General features: G+C 38.8%; 1 protein-coding gene across 1 annotated transcript; it reads right to left on the reverse strand.

The window, feature by feature from the left end:
• Window positions 1–23,842, reverse strand: LOC139719434 (uncharacterized). Its single transcript, XM_071630849.1, has 12 exons — window positions 23,596–23,842; window positions 18,862–18,941; window positions 18,333–18,374; window positions 16,264–17,576; window positions 15,616–15,681; window positions 13,168–13,239; window positions 11,166–11,234; window positions 9,194–9,265; window positions 8,366–8,488; window positions 6,838–6,989; window positions 575–688; window positions 1–177 (listed from the first exon to the last, which is right to left on the reverse strand). The coding sequence occupies exons 1-12, from the start codon at window positions 23,673–23,675 to the stop codon at window positions 156–158; spliced, it is 2,205 nt and encodes a 734-aa protein (XP_071486950.1). The 5' UTR covers window positions 23,676–23,842; the 3' UTR covers window positions 1–155.

Here is a 23,842-nt window from a genome sequence, read left to right on the forward strand (position 1 = left end):
ATCGTAGTAAATTCTGCCTCTTGTGCACTCAGGTCAGCTACGATCAGCAGAGAGAAGTCTCTTGGTGGTAGTAAATAGGTGGCCGCGTCTCTGGCGAGTACATGGGTCAGCGAAGCTCGAAGAGATGTGAAGTGACGCTACGTTGATGCCTTGTGTCACCTTTGGACAGTCTTCCTACTAAAAAGATGCACATTGGAAACAAATCAATCTTAGATAGTGGCTGTAGATATAAACTAGGACCAATGCAACGTTGGAATATTACTGGTATTATCGGAAGGAAATCCGCCATAAAAATTGAGAAGGTGATAGCACAATAAAGTCGTTGTGTTAGAGCTCTTCTAGATGATTGAAATCAGCCATTTAAACATGAAGTATCAATTGGTACTTGTCATTTCTGTATGCCTGCATAACATTCTGCAGTGTAACTGGCCCAAGGAGACGGAAATTTCAGAGAAAAAAAAACATCAACAAACAAATAAACGAGCAAACAAACACATTAATGATCACTTTATTACTTTGGATTAAAAAGTATAAGAAGCAAACAGAAAAATGAAGAGAGTGCTGTCACCCTCACCTTTCAGTTTTCAGAGCATCTGTTTTAAAGTTTGGGCGGAAGTCGGATACGTTGCAGACGCTGTTGCCTTGGGCGGCGCCCGTTTTCAGCCGATTCTTGTCGTTCCCAGACAAGCTGCATTGGAGGCGAGATAGAGAGAAAGCCAAAGGATGGATGGCGAGTAGAGAATGGAAATAGATAGATGAGCAAGAGGGAGAGATGAAATGGGAGAGAAATGAGATGTAGGATGAGAGAGCGGGAGAAGAGGGAGATATAGGGATAGATAGATAGATAGATAGATAGATAGGTAGGTAGATAGATAGATAGATAGATAGATAGATAGATGGATAGATAGATAGGTAGATAGATAGATAGATAGATAGATAGGTAGATAGATAGATAGATAGATAGATAGGTAGATAGATAGATAGATAGGTAGATAGATAGATAGATGGATGGATGGATAGATAGATAGGTAGATAGATAGATAGATAGATAGATAGGTAGGTAGATAGAAAGATAGATAGATAGGTAGATAGATAGATAGATAAATAGATAGATAGATATATAGATAGATAGATAGATAGATTGATAGATAGATAGATAGGTAGGTAGATAGATAGATAGGTAGGCAGATAGATAGATGGATGGATAGATAGAGATAAATAGAGATAGATGGACAGAAAGAGAGAGACAGGAAAGAAGGATAGAAACAGAGAGAGAGAGAGAGAGAGAGAGAGAGAGAGAGGGAGAGATGAATATCGTTGATGCTCTTCCTTAATTGCTTTGCCTGAAAACATCACACGATTCTTGAAAATCACCCACAGCACAGCAAAAATATATCCAAGAAACAATACTTATAGGACATAGAGATGAGGAGACCATGAGTGTTAACTCCTCACATCTTCAAAACTTCAAACCACTTATAAAGGACTATAGTGACAGAAAACACAACATCTACATCCCTAGCAGACTTAGCTCATGCAATGGATTCAAATTCCGTTTGGCAGCCACGGTGGTAAAATATATTATTGTAAAACGCTTTCTTTTTGATGATACACTCTTGCTAATTCTACCACTTCTGGAAAGTACATTCCTTAATTCCTTTTGTTTTTAGAGTTAGTCATCAACAACAGGAGACGATGGCATCTTGCATTTTATTTCCAATTCGCCTGCAGATGCGCTGTCAAACATTCAACATACATCGTGCGGTGAAATAACATCATTTTTCTCAAAATCAAAATCAACAACCGGTTCGTGTCAAGGACGGCAAACCTAAAACTTGGAAACAAAAACAAAACCAAAGACAACTACATATGACATAGACCAACTTAAGAGGGCAGTGTTTCATTTTTCTAGGAATTAAGATTTACAATGAAAATTATTATGGCATGAAATTTCATAAGTTGTAACGATGATCTGTCAACAGTCAACATTTCGAAGTAAGGATGTGACATCTATACACGATCAAAGTCTCCACATTGCAAAGCACCATCACACAGTTGCCATGGTAACAATGACGTGCAGTAAGGTAAGATTAACCATGAGGTGATGACAAGGTTCTTTCCGAGGAAAGAAGAAGAGAAAATGTCACAAAAGCCACATTCTGGTTTCTCCGTCACCGTCTTACCATAGAATCACTGTGGGATAGAGATCAAACGATGGAGAGATATCGTGTGGAAAGAAGATTAGGGGTTCCGTTAATTGACCAACAGCCATAATATAAATATGATATTCTTTGACAAGGTTATGTGAATGTCTACTAATAAAATATCATCCAAAACTCAATAGTGCCAAAGAAATGTACCGTTAGCTTCAATGATCATAGGTGCGAAAGAACAGGGCTTTGTAATTAGCTGAGTTAGATATGAAAACACAAAATCTTAACAAGGGTGGTGCGTTTGAGCATGTATTTACAGTATATTATGTAACATGTATGGTATAAGGATATTGGGCGTATTAATATCTGTTGTCCAATGATTCCTAACAGCACATTGTACCTTTCAAGGAGAATGAGAGATTACCAAATAATAACATCGTACACTTGAGTGAAAATAAGACATAGTCCGCAATGCTGATTATTGCAATATGGCGCTTAAAGCGGCAATGTCTGAAAAAAAATAATCTGTATTAATGACATAAAAGATAAATTTGTGGTCTTAATCGACACTGCAATGATGAGTACAATATGACGCCTATGAGCTGAGGAAGCAGACTTCGTGTTCATCTTGTAAAAACATCAAACGTTCAAACGGTTTCCACAGCTTACCCATATGTGTTTAAAAGTTCCTTTCAAAACATCCGAAATCACAGACCCAAAGGTTTGCTGTATCGCCTCAACAATGATAATTCTAGCTAATTCCAAGCCCAGTTATCATGTATTTGGTAGCAAGTTGAGGTTAGAGTTCATGCCCGTAACCAGGTGTGAACGTGCTCTCATGTCATTACATTTACACAATAGAATAAAGGTCAAATCTTATAAGGTTTAAAGGCGCTTGAAAGAACCTAAAATTACTGTGCTCCAAGGGGAAAAATCAAAATCACACCAAAGGCCGACGAAACCGAGCAAATTGACAATTTTCTGGTAAGAATTCTTTCTAGTCCAGCCCATCTCAGCATCCAATCCCAACCCTTAAACTCACTCCGAATGTCTGACGTAGTGCTCAACGACAGACGACCAGTTGGTTTGCTGTTTCATCGAGCGCCACCGGATGTCGTGTATTTCACCTAGGCTGACGGTGGTGGTAACCGGTGTCCTACGGGGTTGGTTAGTGGCAAGTCAGTAATGAGAGCAGCTGCATACTATATTAACAGTTTTATGGTTAATGTTGTACTCAGTGAGTTGGAGCAATAGATTCAAAAAGATATCGTAACCATGAGCTGTTCAACATTTTGAAGACTAGCAACTGGATGATGTCGCAATAATGATTACGCTTTATACAGCTATCATGAGCCTTTAACTTGTCATTTCAGAAAACTAGAGCCATACCTCAATTTAAAAAAAATGGTTAATTTCTTATTGGATAAGTCGTCTTAAAGATGAGATGACCTCAAAATCTTTCAGCACTATGGTCTTCAAAACGAATTGCTGGAAGGAATATCGATGACCTTTTCAAGAGTACTGCCCCAACTCATGAGTACCAGAAATGGACAGTTAGACAGAAAATGAATGGGATGAGGTTAAATGTCGGATGCAATACTGACAGACCTCTCCACACTAAAATCTCCATCTTGTACAATCACTTGCCTCGCCTTAAGCAGTACATGTGGTACCGTGGATGTTGCATCACACCTTCAAAAGTCGTTGATGATTTGGAGCTAACAACAAATTTTTAACTGTACCTTGAAAGTATTTACTTCAATTATGAGCTTGATGACGGGGGAAAATGTAATTTGTTTCCAGTCAAATAGCAGCTCGAAAATTAATATTGCCAACCGTCAGGTTGTGCCAGCAAGAAGAGCAATTAACATGTATCGACCGATAGATGGCGTACTTTGCAGTATGGTTACAGTCTTTTGAGAGTCTAAACCTGTACGCACTGCTGACGATGATAATAATTATTATGGAAATATTAATAATAATAATGTTAATAATCATAATAATAATAATAATAATAAGCACAGATGGAGCCATGTGTGTTAAGGTCTGTGTCGTTTGATAGCTTCTGTATATGAAAATGAAGATTAATCAGCTTATATGACATTGTATGACTATCCTACATCGAGGTGCAAAATGTATGTTATTAAAACATTAACATGAGAAGGCAAATTAGTTATTGAGTCATGATGTTATATGAGATTTGAAAACACATGAAGAGACAGAGCATGACTCCCGAGCGGGTCAAATCATTCATTGGTCTGTCTCCTCCTTCATCAGCTGATTAGGGATGGCGGGAAAAGAAATGATAAATGGGAGCAAGAAAGGAAGCTTTGATGGCCGCAGGAATCAAGGGAGAAGTTGGTAAGTCGTTAGCCGAGCTCCCTTCAAGCGTTGGTTAGAGCTACTTACGTTAAGGTTTGCCTGGGAATGTCTCTTCCTCTTTGGAGCCAAGAGTGGTAAGCGGGTTTGCGTTTTGTTATCAAGAATTAGCGATATCAAAACAATTGTCAGTCATTATTCACAATGAATAGTAATCATAACAGTTAGATATCTAAGTTTATAACACTTGGGAGTTAAAAAACTGGTATACGTGGTAGATAATTAAAGGATATGCCGTTAGATTGGATTACTGGTAATGATTAGATATTGATGAAGTGTAAGGTTAAAGACTCCCTCTTAGTCTTTGACCGACTAAAAGTAAACTCTTTCATGACCGCTGTCATCTAATCCTTAGAAAAAGAATATTCGGAGGGCTCTCTTTCACAAAAGAAATTTGGTACGAAAAGATTTAGTGATTTGGATGGCAAGAAGAATGTACACTTGTTGAAATTTTAATCTAAAAACAAATTGCCGGCAAAGTAATGAGAAGTAGTTTATTTGTTTCTGTGACCAAATGACTGTTTGTGTCTTTGCTCTAGTGGGGATGTTCTAACATGCATGGTGTGTTCAACAGATATTGATGTTTGCTATCGAATTTCAAGCAACCCTTCTTTCAAACATCGCATGATAAATGTATGGGATATAATGTATAATAATGTATATATTATAGGGGAAGCGTAAATCAATCATTGCATTGATCAACGAGTGGATGGTTACGGTTGGGGAGTATAGAAGCTCAGGAGTGAGAAAATGAAATAAAACAAACAACTTTGCGGAAGAAGATACGTGAAATACTTTCAGTTCTTGCCAGATTGGACAACATAAATGGCAATTGATTTATGTGAACAAATTCTTCAAAACGTATAAATTAAAATTATATTGTATTTATAGTTTACAGATTTACAGTTTTAGAGAAAGAGAGTGAAGAGAAGCAATCACTTGATGAAGTGGTGTCATTTTTTCTCTTCTTTTTTTTACACTGTATTTATATCACTAGCATAATTATGAAAGGAGGTATGAGATTACATCCGTGTTGGCGAAGTCCGGACGACAAATCCTATATAAGACCAACTCTTTCGGCAATCAAACTTTATCATTGTGATGAATGATATTTCTCTACGGAAACAGCCCCCTTCTTAAAGTCATCAGACCCACGAACCAATATTCGGGTAGGTATTACATCCGCACAGAAGCTCAGAATTTTGTTTTTCCATGTCACTTTTTCACACAGTTTCCAACGCAATTAGAGAAAAGTACACAATTTTTTTTTAAAGGACTATTTCATGTTTAAACGTATTTTAGCTGGATGAAACAAAATTAAGACAGATATAATAGTTAAAAGAAATGAAGAGAGAGAGAGAGAGAGACTGAATGAGAGAGAGCATGCATTATGCTTGATTTGTGGAAAAGAATTCACCTTTTGTTTCTTGCTTTGTTTTTATTTGTATTGTCTGAGATGGTGATTTGATTTGCAAACGTCATTTTGACCATAGCTCAAAAGACTTGAAATTTAATGGCACCAAAAGTACGTCTACCGTGCAGTGGATAGCCACTCAATATCATTCACGCTGAGACCCTCTCCACCGCACACACGCATCTTCATTCCTACATAACTCCCCATTGATCAGATACCACCTGCCATGCTTGCCGTGGGTGGAGAGGGTATTTCAGGAAGGCATCGATTTCTTTCCCCCTTTTCTCTCGACAGGTGGAAGATACTTTCGATGACACAAAAGGTGCGATATCTCCCCGCTGGAGGAGGACTTGGAAACTGTGAGTCTCTAAAACGTCAGGCTATATTTATTTAGAAAAAAAGCTGTGATTTCTTCATTTTTTGAAAAGGTACAGTAGCTATAATTGGAAAGTCATATAGAGGGAGATTCTTATAACAGTATGGCATGTAAGCGAAAGCCATACTCCATAACCGTTCTTAGTAAGTTTTTTAAAAAAAAATAGAATATTGATTTAAAAAGTAGTTACAAAAACAAATTATCATACTGTTAGAGATTACATTCATTGTCAATGCTTTTAGATGCTCATGATATGTTTACATTGGGAATTTGCTAGTGTGTGTCAGAGTACAAGTCGTCAGAGAAGTTAGAAGTATTATACCTGTTATAAGTAAGTTAGTATTAATGCATACTGTTTGTCATTCATGATAATATCACTACCGTTATTTCAGCTGTAATGATTATGAATAAATTGAAAACAACAACAGCAACAACAACAGAATATACAGGTCTACATTATACGTAGGTCGATTTGTTAGCTACACTATCGCTTCTGATGTCAGTGTGATACTTACGCTTTTCTCTTGTGACGTAACTGGCTCTCAAGATTCTCCTTCCACACGAAGGCGCTCTTGATGTCGCTACTCGCACTTTGCGTTCGGAGACCCGAAGCACTGCCGTTCGCGCTTTCGGCCCCGTTTCGGATATCTTCGGAACTATCCATTCCCTGAGGAAACCATATATATAAATGCATTAAAATCTAATCCAACGTCCGTTGAAATTGAAATTGAAACGAAATTGACCATTGTGGGAATACCGAGGTGAAGGAATCTGAAATAGGTTCAGTTTACGAGAGAAAGAAAATCTACGGACCAGACAATCAGAGGAATAATATTGTTAGCGGGCACAAATCAAATATCGAAGTCCCCAAATTCATGTGAGCAAACATAGGTTGTGAAAAAACTTCAGAGGAACATTTCACTACGAAAAGATCATAGTTCAGTGTGTAAAACTTCTGAAAATTTCCACCATTGATTGACTTCAAGACATTTTCAGAACATAATACGTGACACTTAAACATCAACAGTATTTAAACACTATATATAGAAAAAGCTGATTTACGAGAATGTTCCTAATGGAATTTCTTGGATGGTACGTCGACACAAGTTTCCATAATGTCAAACTGTCATTATTCTAACTGTGACGAATATACGCATCTGGAATACAGTTGCTGTTCAGCCTACCGCAGCGATCGAGTTTCCGACTGATTCATCGGTCTAAATTGATCGATATTGGGGGAAACGTTTGGACTATAATAACATCAATGAAAGATCAGCGCGAGGAACCCAACTCTGGCCGACCATGTCCCGGCAGATTCTCAACACTTGAAACGAGCATCAATCTGGCAATGCTTTTTAGTAAAACTTAGCCGTTAGTCTTTATATCCCATGACTACTCTATAGATATGTAGGTAACTTCAAACTGAGAGCTGTGTGGCAGAACCACGCAGGAAAGTACGCTATAAAGTGTTGAAAAAAAAAAGATGCGCTTTATATGGAATTTTATTATAACAACTTTATAATTTGGCATTCTCAGTTAATGTTCAGTTTTGAGACTGTGAATTCCCTAACTATTTATTATGATAAGACAAGAAAAGGAAAAAATAACAAATCATTACATGGATTATACCAAATGTAAATTTTTATCTTTTAGTTAAGATATAAATTTCTATTACCACCTTTCGTCAAGAACTCTCGCGATGCGAGCAGGTCAAGATATACCAAGATGTGAGAGAGGGAGAATAAGTAAGGAAAGATATGTCAATGGGAAATGAATAGGTGAGGAGATAAAAATGTAAGCTACTGAAAATTTGACAAATATATGGACGGAATGACAGATAGATCTAATAGGTATAGTTACCTCTCTAGCTAGCTAGACATTATTATAGAGATGAATAGATTTACATATCTATCTAACAAGCTATCTAGCCAGGTAAATAGATGGATAGATAGATACTACTAGGTAGATAGATAGATAGAAAGATAAATAGATAGATAGACAGATAGACAGAAAGAAACAGAGAGGGGGTGGTGAGAGACATACCTGTGTGCCTGAGTTGTTGTAGAAGAGATAGTAGTGTTGACCATAGATTTTCTTGTGAGCATTTTCCACAGCTCTCTGTAGCGGCGTCTTAAAGCTCTGAGGCCGGAACCCTGGCGGACCGCGCTACATCAACGATCAGACAGAACATCACACAGAAAATTAATGCTGTTTCTTACAGGCCAATCGGACCACAGACCTATTTATATGACTTCTTATAACATAATACAGAGATTTGGAGCAGGGTCTATATAGCAAAGAGAAGGGAAACAAGACCGTATTAAATTCATGAAATCGTATCAATGTTCAAAGCATAATTTTTGTAGGTAAGTTGAACAACCCGCAATGTTTTGTTTTGTTTTGATTTTTTTTTGGTAATTCTTAGCATGTAAAGGAAACGATGTGAATTTTGCAGGCTTCGCTTACTTCGAAAAAGCATTAACATCAAGAAATCAAGCAGTTTCTTGGTGGTAATTGCGAAGAGGATTTGAAGCAACTTTAATTCATAGGGTCATTAGGGAAACGGTTACAAACTGCATTCACAGATATTCTGGCATTCAAACATTATCGGGTAGCTAATGACAAACATGAATGAAAATAAAATGACACAAAAAGAGCAGTCATAGATGATTGGATGAGACTGTTGTGTAGTTAGAATGGAATAATATTTATGATATGAGGCATTACTAAGAAGAGTTGATAGATGATTTTGAACAGCAGCATGAATTGTGAAAAAGTTGTGTGGAAAAGGAAAATACGCTCCAAAGAATTCACCACCCTAGATACCGATTGGTGAGGATGGTCACCTGCCGGCCAGCTTGGTCCACTTACCCGTGGTACTCTCTGCCTGCCCAACACTTGGGACACTATACGATCTTTGTCTCGATCGCTCTCTGCTTGGAGCTGATTGGTGCACCAGAAAACATCATCCCATGACAAGAAAAAAGTCACATGAAGCATGCAAGGGTGGTAGACAGGGGAACATGCGGAATTAATGAATAGAAACATGCAGGAAGAAAGCTTTCACTAGTCAATGGTTACATTTGTGATAACAATAAAGAAGATCATAGCAGACTGGAATAGGATCTTTGGATGCTATGAGTCAATGAAAAATAAATCCTTCAAGAGCATGGCAGTTGTTTGAAGAAACTTTGCCTCTACAAGCAGCAAAGGTAACGACAATGCTAACTCATTTCCACCCACTCTTCTGTCTGACAAACGACAAACGATCATATCTACCTATAGTTTTGACCCATAATTTAACAATGGCTACTTAAGAAAGGGATGGATTGAAGGCAAAAAGGTGAAAGTTTCAGATTCTTTCCTCTCGCATAAACAGATAACACCTCATGCGAAGCTCTAGTTTGGAGGGTTTTGCTTAAAATCATTTCGGTGATCTACCAGATATTTATGCAATTGTTGCATAGAGTAATTGCTTACATGAAATAACCTAAGCCAGAGTACAGTTTTGTCAACAAGCACGACCAAACAAATGTAACCTTTGATGCTTATGACCATATTTTTCCAGATACTAAGTTTTCTCATATTATACATAATATTCTTAACAATCAAGACATTTTGTTGTTGTTGTTGTTGTTGTTGTTGTTTCGGATATCCTCTTCAGGTAGAGACCTTCATATTGAATTCACCAATAGCAATATTACCGTCATTCGATAATATACTGTCAGATAAAATTGAATTTAGCACTGTGTTATGTACATTTTCGTGCTTGTTTGGCTCTTCCCACATTAATATATTTTCTTTAAATGACTGCAGTCGCAATCTATTGCTATTTCTTTGTCATGTGGCGCATGTGGCCAAGCGATTTTTGTCACAAAGCGATCAGTACTGCTACAGTTTGGTTTGTAGGTCACGCGCCGTCTTTAATCTCTTGTCGCTAATGAAGAAGTACATGAAAACAGATTTATCAAAGCCGAGGAAAGCATCGTTTATGTAATTTGTAAGCAATAAAAACACAATGTTATAATCAAACGTCACCTCAAACATGAAAGTATGATGTACACTTAATTCCATGACTTCGAGATGAATTCTGTGCGTGTGTGTGTGTGTGTGTGTTTGTGTGTGTTTGTGTGCGTTGAACTTCAGAGTAAGAACATGAAACAGAAATGTATGAAGTAAATAACTCTTTCACAAATTTGATAACGCCAGTGCAAAACGATGCAGAATATAAGGTTCAAAATCAAAACTGCAAAATAAATCGCTTCACACAGGAATCATTTTCAGAACGACAAGGCTTCAGAGAGGATATTGATTTAAGAAACAAACAAACAAAATAAACAGCATTGCATATAGGAACACACAATAATGATAGTGAAAGGTCGTACGGCATGAAATATACAACAGCGTAACAACAAAATTTGGTTGAAATGTATGCATTGTTCTGAATTACAGTGTGAATGAAGCAAGATAACAAGGTATCAAACGTGACTTAGATGACTATGATAACAAGACGTGCATACATTTGGTGTAGACCTACTACTTGGCTGGTTTTTATTCGCTCAGTGGTCCAAATACATTCAATTCATTCTTGAAAGCATTTATATTATACGTAGAAATGACAACAATACTCATATATAGACAAAGTCACAAACACAAGACCCATAACGTTAGGCAACTCACACACGGATTTGATAACCAAAACTAACCAACATTAGTAAGGCCGTTGTTGTTATCTTCATAATATAAGAACACAATGAATGGGGTGGGGGGGGGGGGGGGGGGAGGTGAGGAAAAGAGCCATCAAGTGCAATATGCAGTCAGTACATATCCACAAACGATATACCTGGGATTTCTCGTTGTTTCTTTTCCTACCAGGTTTCGAAGCTGCTTGAGTTGTTGGAACATTTGCTTGCTTTTCCTTTTGAATTAAGCGTTAGTGTTATTAGTACATAATGAGATATACACAGAAAAAATAGAGAGATGATATTCTTCTAAAACGAAACGTAAATGTGCTTAAGGGTCAAAGTGCAAAGACCTATAATTCATTACTCACACACTTACACTCGGTACATAATTGGCAAGTTTGGTTTTTTTCTATGTATGACAATTTATATGTATCTGGATTGAGCTAGTTTGAAACCACTAATTACCAAGTTTGGGGGAGATGTAAACAATGTTAAGTTTCTATTTGTTACAGCTCCGGGGATTGATTAGAAAGAAAAAATACATATATTTCAAATGAACTGTAACCATCACTTATATAGAGGTAACCCTATCAATGGAGTAGAAGACCATCAAAGAACTATCTTCAATCAAAATACGATATTGGCTACATCTCCTTTAGGATCATACTTCATAAAGACGTCAGCAATGTTGCAAGCTAATGGCATTGCCTGAGGCTCCTTCAGCAACACCTTATTCATTCAATATAATGGCTGTAGATTAGCCGTCTCCATGGCGACTGCATTAATCGTTAGCCGCCATTTTGTGAGGTCTCCTTTTGGAGAGTAGGGGGTTATTCCTGAAAGCACGAGTGGCTTTTTATCTTTTGTAGTACATGATACCATTAATATAAGTGCCATATAAAGTAAGCTACAAGGTTGTATATGAAATGAGATGCTATATCTGACGAATTTTCCTCACAACTATATGATTATGTAGCAGATGAATTAAGTTGATAATCATATAAGCAGTGTGCAAACAATATAAGCGATATGATCATGATATAATATACCCTTACGATAAATACACTCCTATATAACACACAACAATCACTTTGACACTGTCACGATATTACGTATACGGGCACAAGACAACAGGACACTTTCGTGTCAATTCTATAGCTGCATACAGTCCGACAAGAGTACTAAAACAAAATTCTGTTCTATTTGAGTATTAAACTAAATGTGAAAATAAGGAGGGAAACAAACTAGCTAGGTTTTCTATACACGGCAGTTCTTGCGTCTTATTGCGAAAGCATTATTATGTTTGTGCTGTGCAGTAGGGCCTACTACAACAGTGAATACAATTAAAAACTTTTGTTCGAAAACGTTTAGGTCTTCCTTGTCTCTATTAGATTTAAAAGGGTTATCAATATTATAATATATACATTTTATACTGCTGCTTTAAACTTTGAATACTTTGTGTTTTGATAGCCATTGTTCTTGCGGTCATCGAAGTGGTCAAAGTTCTTCAAAGGGGTCCATCTGAATATGTTAATTTACCATCTTTCTTCACAAGAAATATCAAATTGAAACACTACCCTTTCTTTCAAATTGATATCACCTGCACTGCTGGCTTATGTGAAATTCAATTCACTGAGTACATAAGCACAGTTTGGAACGGTATTCGTGACCGACATTTTAATGGTAAACAAAATGAAATAACAAAACAAAACAAAACATATTTTTTGGGCTCAGCTTCCAGCTGTGAAATGTCACAATCATAACTTTGTTCCAGGTCTACATGAACCACCTGACAGAATTTTGACCACAAGAAGGCTGGAAGCTAGACTACATAACAGCAATAACTCTTCATCTAATAAGACTTCTCATATTATGGGGGCGCTGTGGCATAGTGGATAAGAATCCCGACTCCCGAACGGAGGACCGTGAGTTCGAATCCCGCCCAGTGCTTACATCCTTGGACAAGATGTTTTTACCCACAATGTCCCTCTCAACCCAGGTGTATAAATGGGTACCTGGCAACGCTAGGGTAATAATAATAGCAGGGCCCTCTGGTAGAGCAGTGGCAACACTGAAGAGGCTACCCTGGGTAAATAAGACCTTACTACTACTATATTGTATAGCATTAAGTCACAAACAGACAAGAGATAGCCCCCATACTAGTACCTGACGGATATAGTCCGCTGAGTGCACGCGGCCCTTGTCACGTGCAAGTGCCGCTTTAAGAAGCCTCTGAAAGTGAAAGTGATAGGAGCCGCACCACCGAAGCAAATAAAGAAAAACAAAACGAGACATGTAACAGACAATTTAGAACAAAGTTCAGAGCAATATGGTGCATAAAAAGAGCGCGTGACTGATGCACAACAATCTAATCTGCCAGTCTACTATTGAGGGGGCGGATCTAGCTTTTTGCTGGGGGGGGGGGGGGAGGGGGGTGACGATGGTTCAGTGGGTCATGACAAGAAAAAAAAAAACCCAAGTCTTTAATTTTCTGTTTGTTTTGCCGTTGGGCTGAGCCTGAGACAGAGTGCTAGGAACATACTACATGTATGTGTCTACACACATGATGGATGGCGTTTTTCTATGCACATCACATTTTCACTTTGCGGCTGGGGGATATCCCCCCCCCCCACCCCCCACCCCCCACCCCCACCCCCCCACGTAAATTCCCCCATAGTACCGTCCAAAATTATGTAGTGGAGATGGTGTACAGCTGCTGTACAGGTAGAGCCTGTTCCATTACTCGCATTCATTTGACTCTAAGGTAGCCGTCATCTCATTGGAACATAATGAGCAAACACATTCATTCGTTGATGTAGCCAGACCAAAGGTCTCTCATTATTTTGTGTCCCGTTGCTTTCTAAGTGAAAACGTAGTATTGAGTTGTACGGTAGGCAGAGAAGAAAAATGGAGTGCGGGTTTGGCATTGGATTGAGGACAATGGGAACCACTGGGAATTATATGGGTTGCTATGGTAACAACGACATAATCCCATGACAAATAGCGGTGCAACCAGGATGAATGAACGCAACTGCTCCTACGGTTGATAGTATAGCGCGTAAAGGTCTAATAATACTGTCAAGGGTACACGTAAGAAGGTTATCCCTCCCCTGACCCCCCACACAGGTGGTGTGTGTTTCCTACGTAAATACGACTGGGTCATACTCGTAGACGGATGATATACTTAAAGGTCATGTTCTCTCAGCTTGGGGACGCTCTGGGTCTGGATGGAGAATTTCATCACGTGACTACTACTGGGCGTGGTTTCAAGTAGAGGCTCGGAATATTCGCAGATGGAACATTTTGACATGAAAATGTACGTGTGAAAATTATCAAGGTGGGTTGACCAGAGATGTTCCACGGAGAATGAGATGACATAGAATACTTATTTTATTAATTCATCTTTTTTCGAGATAACATAAGGTGGTGTGTAATAACAGCGTAGTGCTGCTGCTAAGTTCCAGTCTGTTACAACCAATCCTAGTAAACTAAATATAGATTTGATTTATTATTCTCTCAAAGAATAATTGCGCAAATGTGATATGTCATATCATCATGATTTGATATCACCAATTTAATTTTCATATCAACAACTATTATAAATCTGTAATCTGAAACTCTATGAAAATATTATGAGATTATTCAAGATTAGGTAGTAACATTTAATGTTTTCTATGAAACAGTAATGAATAGAAAGAATGCTGCAATTATTTCGCAGTGTTTAATACAATCTACTAGAACACGAGTCGTATTAGTTGTAATGAAATGCATGCATTGCGTTTATGTGTGTTCTAATGATGTTTGTAAAACTAACCTTACTATCGAAAGAAAAATGGAAAAGTAAGGAAGATGAAAACATGAATAGCAGACATGAAGGGACGTTATCAATACTGAAACATGAATTGCATTCACAGACAGCCCGTGGATTGTACACATCTTTCCTTCTTTCACGATTATAATGCGCAGTTTCTTTATTGCTGTAGTTCCAAAGGTTACAACAGTTCATCGGCAGAGAGCAAATAGCATCGATGATTTTGATAGTCGTTCAGCAAGTAATTGTTCAAAGCTCTCTGCAGCATATACTTTTAAGTGAAGCTATACCTTTACAAACACTTGTACTTGTACTAAGTACACTTGTACTAATTACTGTTTGAATTCATTATGCAAATTTGGTGGAAGAACAATGTGTGCATGAACAGAAAATAATCTCGAAACCACGGGATGCCGTTCAGGTACTTCTAAATAAATCAGAATTGCATCCTTTATAAAACATGCCATAACCTGTTTGGTTTCACATTATTTAAAACCTTGGAATATAGGTTAATTTCAAAATGATTTCCACAGAAATGATTAGAAATCTGAAGAGGCCATTTGCTGTCTGCAGATGATCATTTAACAGGACTCAAACAAAAGACATCAAAAAGAGTGAAAACTTCAAAAAGATTTACAATCTCAAACACAAGACAACCATGAAACATCCCGATTTTGCATCTAACAACAACATGATACACGCCCGCAATGATATTGCTAAACATCTACAACATGGAAAGCGCTTTTTAGGTGCGAATGTGTGCATTTACAGTGCAGTGCCGAATATCCGAGACTTACATGTGTTATATCCGAATCCAACTCCACTGTAGTTTCTTCTATTGCACTCATAATGCTGTCGTTATACTAGCAGGAAGTCAAACAAATATCAAGGCAAAAAAAAATAACAAGAATAAACACCTCAATCTAAGAGGACTAGAAAATAAATGAATGTGATGCACATTGTAAACTTGTAACAAGGGTCGAAATGCAGGATACAGTGTTAACGAATTATTGTTCCTGTATGTAAAACTTACAGTTCCCTATAAACATGGTGTGTTAACAACAAAATGATGCAAATATTTTATCAGACATCTTCATTTACCAACTGTGATGAACTGCGATGTATCACGTCCACTGTACTTTTTCCTGTTAACACTGTGATGTTTTAATCAGCTGAGCTCTTTTAATCTTTGGGAACCGATGTGTGATAGCATAAACGTAATACCATTGTCATGCGAAACATCTCAAATACAACCCACCAAGTAAATAATGCAGTAACTTATGCGAAAATCACCAAAGTTGCTTTTAGCAAAAGAGAATAGAATATGCAATGACGTCGTTACGCTATATACCAACCACATTTTAATCTGTGAGTATCATAAAGAAATATTGTCAGCACTTTGTCGAGATCATATTTATGTTATCAATAAGGAGAAGGAAACCTACCTTGACGTATCGAGTGTCTTCTCGCTCGTTCTTCTTGGCGGGTTTCACTTCACAAACTTCCTCCGTGTCATCCTTCTCTCGCCTTGCTGGCTTCCTGTAGCTGATCACTGGTATCCTGGCCGTCTTCAGGTTCACCGTCCCCCTGGGTTCTCCCCTGCGACCCTCCACCTGAGAAGCACTGGGTGACGTGTGGATTTCTCGGGTCAGGTTCGAGCTGACGACAGGTGGAAGACTGGTATCACTGGAAGGTGAACCGCCCTCTCCGTTGTGTCTAGGAGAGGGCCAACCTGCGAAGGATTCCGCCGAGGATGTCACCTCTTCACCGCTCATCAACGATGCGTACACCGAGTCCCGCTTGCGACTTTTGTTGACAAGTCGCCTCTCTAGCTTCGGTGCACTGGACAACAGGTCACCGATGCTGACATGAGCGGCCTTTGGAATGTATTCGACTTTCTTAGAGTCTCTTAGGGCTTCCTCGATCAACATTCGTCGCTCTTGAGAAGTTCTCCTTTTTATGCTCTCCGGTGGTAGTGTTGTCAGCGTGTCTTCGGAATCACCTTCGGCTTCGAGCAAGTCCACCAGTTCGTTCATCGGCAGGTCTCCGGCGAATATACCTGCTCGAGGATTCTGCGAGTGGGCGTAGGAGAGTTTCACGGGATTTGCGGGTATGGACACCTTTTGCGTGACGTTGGCCTTGATCGAGTTTCTCATGGCGGCTCGCCGGAGTTTATCCTCAGCATACCTGGTCTTGGCGGAGCCCGCCCGCCTCTGCCGTAGGGAATCCCTCCGTTCCGCTCGTGACACTGGTGCACTGTGAGAATTGTTATATCTATGTATCTCTTCAGCGTCATATCCATTCTGGAGGACTTTGACTTCTGCGTCTCCGTTTCGAAGACTCGCTAATTGCTGACTCAACTCTTCCACAGTCACTGTCTTATTCTCTGTCTCCAGATTAGTCGCAGTTTCTACAGCATCATCACCGACATTTGTACCCTCACTTCCTTTCTGGGGGACTCCTTCGTTCGTTGCTGTAACAGCGTCTTTACTGTCTGTGTTCCCTTCACCTTTCCCCTCTGTCCCCACATCCTTGCCTTCCTTCTTCTCCGCTGCTGGTGACTTCGTTTCGTCACTTGGCGGCTTCGCTACTTTCTCTTCTTTCACTTCTTGCTCGACTTCTACGACCTCGATATCCTTGTGGAGGCAGAGACTAACGTTGACGAAGGCCTCGTAGTCGGGAATATTGGAACATTGGTGGACGGTGGTGCACAGAAATGGCTCCCAGATTTTGGAGGACGGGACACCCTTTGGAGCGTCTACAAATACACAGCAACATATTAATCATTAAAAAAACAACAGCACCAGTGCAAAGATGACAAAAACATACAACTCTCATAGTGTAAGATGCTTCTTTAAAGTTTAATTCTATTTGTTCTGTATCTATTTTTTTTTTTTTTTTTGGTCTTACTTTGCCTCAGGTCTAAGTGAGAAGTCTGTAATTCTACCAATTTGCCATGTTTCATCAATATAACATTACACAGAGAGCTATGAAGAACCTTATAACCTCATTTGTTCTTTTCATGTCTTGTGAGTTTGTTGGAGAGGTTCTTATGGGAAACTTCGCTTATTGTTGTGACTGTGCCACGAACAAACATTGAGTTCTGTCTGTTTTCCATGGTTCGACTAGTCGGCTGGGGAACTCTCATCCATTAACTGAATTTTCACATCTCTCACATAAATACAGAACATTTTAAATGTGATAGAATAATCGTTACGTATAGGGCAAGGGGGTAAAATCAGACCTCGAACATGTCGAATTTGATAGTGTGGAAAACTATTGTTATACGAATAAACTATAGTCGTCAGAATGTATGCCTATCATGCCGTACAAACACATCTTGAGTGAACATTAGATTTGCCTCTATGTATGTCTTGAATATATATATATATATATATATATATATATATATATATATATATATATATATATATATATAGATATACATTGATTCCTCGTTGCATTGACTGTTTTCAAGACAAATGAACTATACGTTAACAACAACGGAACTTACTTGGCTTAATCTTTGCATTCCTGCGCGCCCATGTGTCGATAGCTGAAAGTAAAATGGGACAAGGGGTAGTTATCATGATTTCTGTAGTCTCATGAATTTTGTGATTAGAAATTAATTTGCTGAAGCATAAACAATGAAAAGGATAATGTCAATGATTGATAAATACCACTTTCTAAAAGAAAACTGAAGCAGTGGAATATAATCCCATAACACTTATTAACTCTGTTATCTGTGTATATGATTAAAGTAATCATATTCCTGAGTTTTCTTCCCCTATCTATCATTGAATTCTCACCCTCGTCAAGTTTTCACTCCCCGTATCATCGTATAAATTACCTTTAGATTGTGCAGCGATACAAGTTCCCTTTGATGTCGATTTCATCATGTTTGCTTTATTACCACATGATAGATATAATCTTTTTGTTTTTTTATCTTTTTTTTTCTATGAACATGAGAGTGACCAAAAAATCAAAGTGAATAGGACGACATCAACAGGATGATCCTGGCAGACTTCCAATGAAGAACGTACCCAGGTAGAAGACATCTTGGTCGGCCTCGTCACCCTGCTCCCAACCATTCAATGGGATCCACGCCTCACATCGCGGCTTACTGCAGGGACACATGACAGTGGGGAGGGGGAGACAACCATGTTGTAATCTAGCATTGATTATGATAAGAATACTGATCCATAGTCATTGAGTGAACACCAATCTAAACTGAACATTATCCCATCTACTCTTATCACGCCTGTCTAAATCGTTATTGAAGTGCTACATGTGTGAACTTGCTGGCCTACATACTGACATAATTGCTGGCCTATACCAAAGAAATGCCTGCTAGCACCCCCTTGCCTTGGGGAGACACCAATCACGATCCATAATTATTTCCTGTTATTCTTTATGACAGTCCTAAAAATATTACCCAACAAACACAGAATAAATGGCGCCATCATCTTTAAGGAGGTAATAATATTCGATTACTATCTACACCTCCTACATGACTTCACTAAGCAACGGGTAACATGGGACTCCCTTTGGTCGTGTTTGCTCAGCCGCCGTGCAATACTTACCTGTGTTTACTGTGGCGTTTGGCGTGTTTGCGATATACACATACTCTTTGACAAGAGGTCGTAGCCTTTACATTGTGTTAGCATGATATTTCAAAGGTAAGATGTTCTACAGGGACTTGAATGAAATATTGCTTTCATCTATGTGCGTACTCTAATTTTGATCATGATACAATCTGATTGTTACTTGAGGTAATAACTAGTAAAGTATTTAATATACCATAACTTAAACACACCGTAACCATGGAATTATCTTTATCCGTCAAGTATCTGGGGAGGGCAGTGGATTTTGAGAGGAATAATCAAAATATCTTAATAAACTGTGACCATTTTCATAGAATTAGAACGCGGTCCAGCAATATCTAGTCATGAAAAAAAAAAAACAAACCCGGGGGCATTATGTATACGTATACAATTTATTTCATCTCTCAAACAACAACACTATGTAGTGTCAGCAATTCAATAGTGAATTTTGTGTTGGTGGAGCTTTATAAACGTACATTGTATGTTCTAAACTATATATCTTCTGAATTTGAAATCCTGACTTCTTACTTATCTTTTCATTACAACCGTTGAAAACTCTAAGATATACAACAATTTCCTATTCTGGTTTCGGATAACCAACTTATTTAGATGTATGAAGAGTGACCTACACTTTGAATTCTTCTCACGTCTCCATCACCAAGGAGGTATATCACACCCCAAACTCTCAGCACAGATGTTTATTAGTCTATCTCTATACAGCGTCTTTCTCTAAAACTACAAGGACTCAAACATTTAGATGTATCAAAAAATATATATGTCATATCATACTCTCCACTAGTTTTAGGAGCATACAATCATATTAAAGAAGCCAGGTAGGTATGTGGCAATGTGCATGGCTGCCAAGGGCATGCATGCACTCTTCAGACTTACCGTGATACTACTGTGTAAGTTTATAGGAGGAGCGTAGATTATTCATATACTTGTGGATAGCATCGCGCCCTATGTGCAACTCATAATTCTACCCCATCTTTACCCCTACAGCAGGACCAATAGTTCTCATGAGAAAAGAATGCGCGCCAGTGTTTCCCATTATTTACATTTTGTTGCTGTTATTCATTCCAATGTTCTGTGAATCATGTAATTTGACTGAGATATCCCACATTCCTATCGATTTTCAAGATTGTAGAGCGAGTTGTTTTCCGTCTGTCTGTTGTCTATGGGACCAACGTTCATCGAGCGGTATTGATTTGTGTGGGACAGCGGCAATGTCAACGCGTTACAATCAGTGTACTGTTGTTGACCTACTACCTCTCATTGGTCACGTCTTCAATCTAGATGTGTATGGATATTAAAAAAGAAATAAAGATGAATACGTAACACTGAATGTGAACTCTTTATACAACATGATGATGTAAATAACAAAAACCCAGTAAACAAACGAACAGGTTTTCTCCACCGATATAATTAGTGAGTTTTCGTATCTATTGTACATCCATCCAAATTGGTGTTTTTGATTTATCCTTCATTTTGGTTTGTCTTTCCTTTTCGGGTGGAATGGGGAGAGGTTCGGATGGAAGGAGGACAGGATGGGGAAATAAGGGGGGGGGGGGGAGAGGGGGAAAGGACAGGTTGGGGAAGCCACACCCATGTCAATACACTGTACGTGTGTATATAATGTGGCATGCTGACATATTTTTTTACCACAACAGCAGTAGTGATTCTGATTTTGTTTTAATTAACTGAACGGTAAGATTTGACATTATCTTTTGTCTTTTGTGTGTGTGTGTCTGTTCTTTCATTTTATTTGTTTTTGTTTGTTTGTGTTTTTTTTTACATGTATCCGGAGGGGAGAGGGAGGGAAAGGTGAGAGTGCACCATGGGGAATAAAGGATTGGAGGAGATGTGAGGATAGAGGAGTGAGGGGCCGACAGGGAAGAGGAGGACGAAGAAGAAGAAGAAGAAGAGGAGAAGGAGGATATAGAGAGAGGTGGGGGAGGGAGGAGGAGGTCCGGAGGGTGGGGGATTGAGGGCAGGTTGGGTTTTACAGAGGGGAAGCCGGGAAGAGCGGGGTAGGTATTGGTAGGAGACTGGACAGGAAAGATGGCAGGCAAGATCCGATGACAGTGGAAAAGATTTGAAAAGGTTGGGCAGGGATGGATGACTTTGTACACTGAGAGCAATATTCAACAGATTGAAATGATTCTTCAGGATAGAGGCAAACGAGTCCTTCTGATATGTTTCATGGTGTTAGTAGGCGATAGGAAGTAGTGTATAATGACTATTGCAAATCCCTATTCCAAGCTCAAGAGCAACTGACTTGTTTATCACCAACATACTGTCAGTACTGAGTCCGAGAGGTTGATTTAGACAGGTTTGTTAAGGTCCACCATGATTCTCTGAGAATTTCAATTATTCTTCTTTTTTTTCTTTTGCATGTATCGCTTGGTCAGATTTTGTCAGGTTAGTCTGATCGTCATCTTTTTACGGGCTGTCAAAAAAGATCCACAGTTCTGTGAAGACATCACTTTTACCACGAGGATTCACAAGGAACATCATGTCTCAAGCTATCTGCGCTAAAGGCCTATTAAAACCTTGGCTATTTAGGACATTAATTATTTGCTCATGAAAGAAAATAATTTTAATGTATTATTCAAAATATTGATTTATTAAAGGGATGCAAGCGTCTATAGTGTTATGTATGTGCGGTCGTTTGTGGATGCGTTATACTCCGTGAATGATAATTCCATTGAAATAAAGATGAAATATGTATCTATTCAATAATGATTTATGAGAATGAAATCAATAGTTCATACGCAGACTAGAAATGTGTGACATCAAACTAAATGTACTAAACAGGTAGGTGTTTTAGTACAATACTAGTATATTCCAGGTCTTACCCTGGGGTCCACTGATAAGGAACCCAAATCCCACAAGACATGCAAACATCACGGACATGATCAAAAAATAATTGTTCATAGCGTTTCTCTGTTATCATTCTACAAATTTATTTTGCCTGTCGTTTCGTTTTTAGCGATAGAGAAATGACGACCCGCCATCCTTGGGATGTGGTTCTTATTCAAGGTCCGTTTTGGGAAAAATTGATTTTTGTTCTAGTTGTTGGCGTCGAAATCTGACGGTAGGCTAACCTCAACCAAGTCCGTAACCGTGAAGGCACAAACGCCCCACAAACGTCGCAGTGGATGTAAACGAAGCCCTTTGCCCTCATCTGTATTGTCCCAAATTGTACATCCTCCATGTTCTGCCTTTGTCCGACGGACAAAAGGCGTTACGTAAGCCAACACATAGGAGACAGGTCGATTGGGAGCTATTGAATAGAATCGCCGTACAGAGATGGATGTTGTTTCCCGAAGGAGTATAAGGAGGCACACGGTGGCTGGACGTGTGCGGAGCTGGTAGGCATGGTAGGCATGGTAGGGGCGAGTCTATTCGCTTAGCCGTGTTAACATAAATGTAAATGCAATGATCATTCCAAGGTTAGAGAGCGGTTGATTCCTCTATTGGAATTTGTTTCTGAAGCCTCCTAAATGAAAGTGACATTTTAATCTTTGCTTCAAGGAGATGGAGTGAAATATATTTGCTGATTGTATTTCTCCCTGTCCTCAAACGGTCCTAGTATTTGAAAAGAGTCTCCACTTTCTTTTCCATTGTATATGTAAGTGTATACCACTTGAAACAGATTGTCTATTAGAAAAAGGTCTGTATTCATTCATACAGGTAGTTCCATTTTATCGTAAAATACTTGATTAACGGTTGCCCAGAATCTGGTATCAAATTTGTAATCCTGAAGTCTCGTATGAATACTGGTACGAATGTAATTCAGTTTTTGTTGACTCTAGTTCTCTTTTCAGTAAAGCTATGACACATTTCCGCTGGTTGTACGTTATAACGAAGGTAATAATGGCTACAATTTGGGCTGCAAAAAGCACCCCAATCAGAGACAGCGTTAGTTTTATCATTAAAGAGTTTGGGACATTAACTTTGTGACTGTTATTATGCACGACGTGACTTTTCGGTGCTTCTCATCTGTAGGTACGTTTACAGTTATGCAAACTGATTAATGAAAGTGTGCTGGCTGTGAGCATACAAGTTCGTCGTAGTATCTTGTTGCTGCAATTTGAGAAATATTACCATATTTTGTCAATCTATGACACTAGAGCATCATAGTACAGCATGATAGGGTACCCCTCTCACCTTAGGTTTCTCCCAACTCGTGAAGAAGGTGTACGTAGTCCGCTCTTGGTTCCATTCTGCGAGGTCTTGGGCGGCAACATCGGGGGAAATACCGGATGGCATCACCTCATCATCCACGGAATCGTTGTCCTCATCATCCTCATCTCTTGTCTTTTTCTCATTTCTCTTCAGCCAATGATAATCCCTCAAATGATATAGAATGTACGTGCACTCCGAGAAGTCTCACTCAACTATTACTATCTGAGAA

This window comes from Diadema antillarum, unplaced genomic scaffold, assembly GCF_040938485.1.
Source record: "Diadema antillarum isolate AM-2024a unplaced genomic scaffold, OU_Dant_1.0 scf00000110, whole genome shotgun sequence".
NCBI lineage: Eukaryota > Metazoa > Echinodermata > Echinoidea > Diadematoida > Diadematidae > Diadema > Diadema antillarum.